General features: G+C 36.6%; 1 protein-coding gene across 1 annotated transcript in view; it reads right to left on the bottom strand.

Moving 5' to 3' along the window:
- LOC106874748 (intersectin-1-like) overlaps nucleotides 1-2,579 on the bottom strand; it is a 195,361-nt gene that overhangs the window by 186,270 nt on the left and 6,512 nt on the right. The window contains exon 2 of the mRNA XM_052974532.1: nucleotides 169-377. Coding sequence (XP_052830492.1) covers nucleotides 169-377 — 209 coding nt within the window. The remainder of the gene's footprint in view (nucleotides 1-168; nucleotides 378-2,579) is intronic.

Genomic DNA, 2,579 nt, shown 5'->3' with positions numbered 1-2,579 from the left:
GTGTGTGTGTGTGTGTGCCAAAATAAAAACTGTGTGATGCTATGAAGCCAAAATTGAATTTTGTAAAACCTTTTCATGTTTAGAATTAATTTTTAGAGTGATTTCTCTTTAGCTGATAAAAAAAAAAAAAATTTAGAAAGAAAAACATTGAGTGGAAGTGATACATACCGCTTGTCATGGCCATTGGCATAGTCATCTGTTGGTTGATATTCTGAGCCATTCCATAAGAGTTAACCATTACAGAAGGGTCAGCTTTTAGACTAGCAGGGAGCGTTTTGGGTAGCTCATAACCCTGTAGTTTTTTCTTGATGAGATGCATGGCTATCGAAAACTCCTTCTTGTCCATCTTCCCATCGGTGTTCATATCAGCAAGAGTCCTGGAAGAGGGGAAAAAAACATTTACAGCAAGGACTGACAATAAAACACAGAAATTCATTTGTCACAGAGTGTTTTGTCACAGGTTGGCATTAGAAAAGGAGGACATCCAGCCGCAGAAACCATGCCAAAGTTGGCACCAGAGTTCAGCACAGTGCTGTGGCTCACTAGATCTTGTCAATCCATCCAATGGAAAATGGATGTTAATTGATGATGATGATCATGCCAACCTTCTATGCTATACCCACTCATCACAACGATGATGAGTGGGTGTAGCAAAGAAGGGTGGAATGATCAATGTAAAATGTGAATGGAGAGGAACAATGTTAAGAATGAGGGTTGGATGTAAAATGAAGTGGTTCTGGATGGTAAGATAAATAATTGTATTACAGAAAAAAAAAAATGGTGGGATAGTTCTGCTTTAATTTCATTGCAGTAGCAGAACACTGCAATTAGGCAAGAGACGAGGATAGTGGGAAAATCTTGACAAGTGGCTCTGTTTTGCATATACACATTATGCTACCAGAACCTACTTTGAAAGGTTTATTTGACCATGGTACTGATGTTTTGTTTTTGTCATTAGTTTTTTGATTCTTTTTTTAAATCTGGTATATACTCTATAGGCCTCTTTTGCTAAACTGCTAAATTACAGAGACATAAACAAACCAACACCAGTTGTCAAGCAATGGCTGAGGACACACACACACACACACACACACAACAGGCTTCCATACAGTTTCCATCGACCAACTTCACTAACAAGGCAGTGATCTACCTGGGACTATAGTCGTTAACATGGTTACAAAGCGAGCTTCTTAACTACACAGTCATGCCAGTGCTTAGTCATGTAAATTAAATCTTTAGCATTTAAACCAGCCATATCTAGCCCAAATTAAGTCCCCTAGAAAAAGTACCAGGCTTAAAAATAAGTATTGGGGTTGATTTATTTGACTAAACCCTTTAAGGCAGTACCCCAGCATGGTCACAGTCCAATGACTGAAAAAAGTACAAGATAAAAGAATGCAAGAAAGAGAGAGAGTGAGAGAGATTAGGTTAGTGTTTCTATGAACCAAAACAAGTGCTCAATACACACTTGTAGTAAAGATTGTACACCATCATATATCTGTATGATGATGATGATGACCAGAAATGACAACAATGCTGGTGGTAGTGATGATGATGATGATGATAATATATTGACTCGGTAGGAAGAAAGCAATCTATATAGAAACCATTCTGCTTCCGGCAGAAATAATATCAAAATAACATACAAAGCGAACCAGTAAACCTATTCTCTCTATCTGCCTTTCTTTAAACTTAAGAACAGATACAAACTGACAGCAATTAATTTTCACCAGAACTAACTAATCCACCATGAATTTTCTTCAAGCTATTTCCTACTCTGTAACCAAAGTAACAACAGCCGATGCACGTATGGCCAAAGTTGTAAGGCCTACAGTTATATAGACTTTTATTACTAACTTCCTACTGACTCAACATGGAGTTTACACAAAGCAGGATTCATTACAATGACAGGCTTAAAACTATATTAATCATTCTTATTTTTCAGTCTCTGACCAAAACATACAATAATAATTCTTTCTACAATAGGTACAAGGGCTGAAATTCTGAAGTACAGAGGGGCTAGTCCAGGGTTAAGCAAACCAGGGTAAATTACCCTAAGTGGGGTAAAAATGAAATTCTTGGGGGTAATGAGGACTCATTAGACGTAAGTAAAATTATATTTAAAAAAAACATGTTCTTTGTTACAACAGAGATTTTTCTTTTGACAACACTGCATCTGTCCAATGAAACAGACATGTTTAGGAGATGCCATGCCAAATAGCTTCAATAGATCTTTTGAATTCATGTATTTACACATATATATATATATACTAGCAGAAATACCCGGCGTTGCCCGGGTTAAAGAGAATAATGAAATCTAAAAACGCCGTCTAGACTACACATCATCTTTATATATACAGATGTATATACACACACGCACCCAAACACACGTATATATATGTATATCAATATAAATATATGAAAGTCAATGAAGTTTCGTAAAAGAAGGTGATCATGTACATACTTTCTTGCTGTTGTGATTATAACACCTCGTTGTAAACAATGTTCCTTGTTTTCCCTTGTGGAGCATATACAAATAGGTTTTTTTTGCTGCCCACTCTTGAGCAGCCAACATACAG

The sequence above is a fragment of the Octopus bimaculoides genome, chromosome 18 (genome assembly GCF_001194135.2).
Source record: "Octopus bimaculoides isolate UCB-OBI-ISO-001 chromosome 18, ASM119413v2, whole genome shotgun sequence".
In the NCBI taxonomy this organism is placed as follows: domain Eukaryota; kingdom Metazoa; phylum Mollusca; class Cephalopoda; order Octopoda; family Octopodidae; genus Octopus; species Octopus bimaculoides.
The sequence above is the reverse complement of the archived record's forward strand: the minus strand, read 5'-3'. Positions and strand labels throughout refer to the sequence as shown.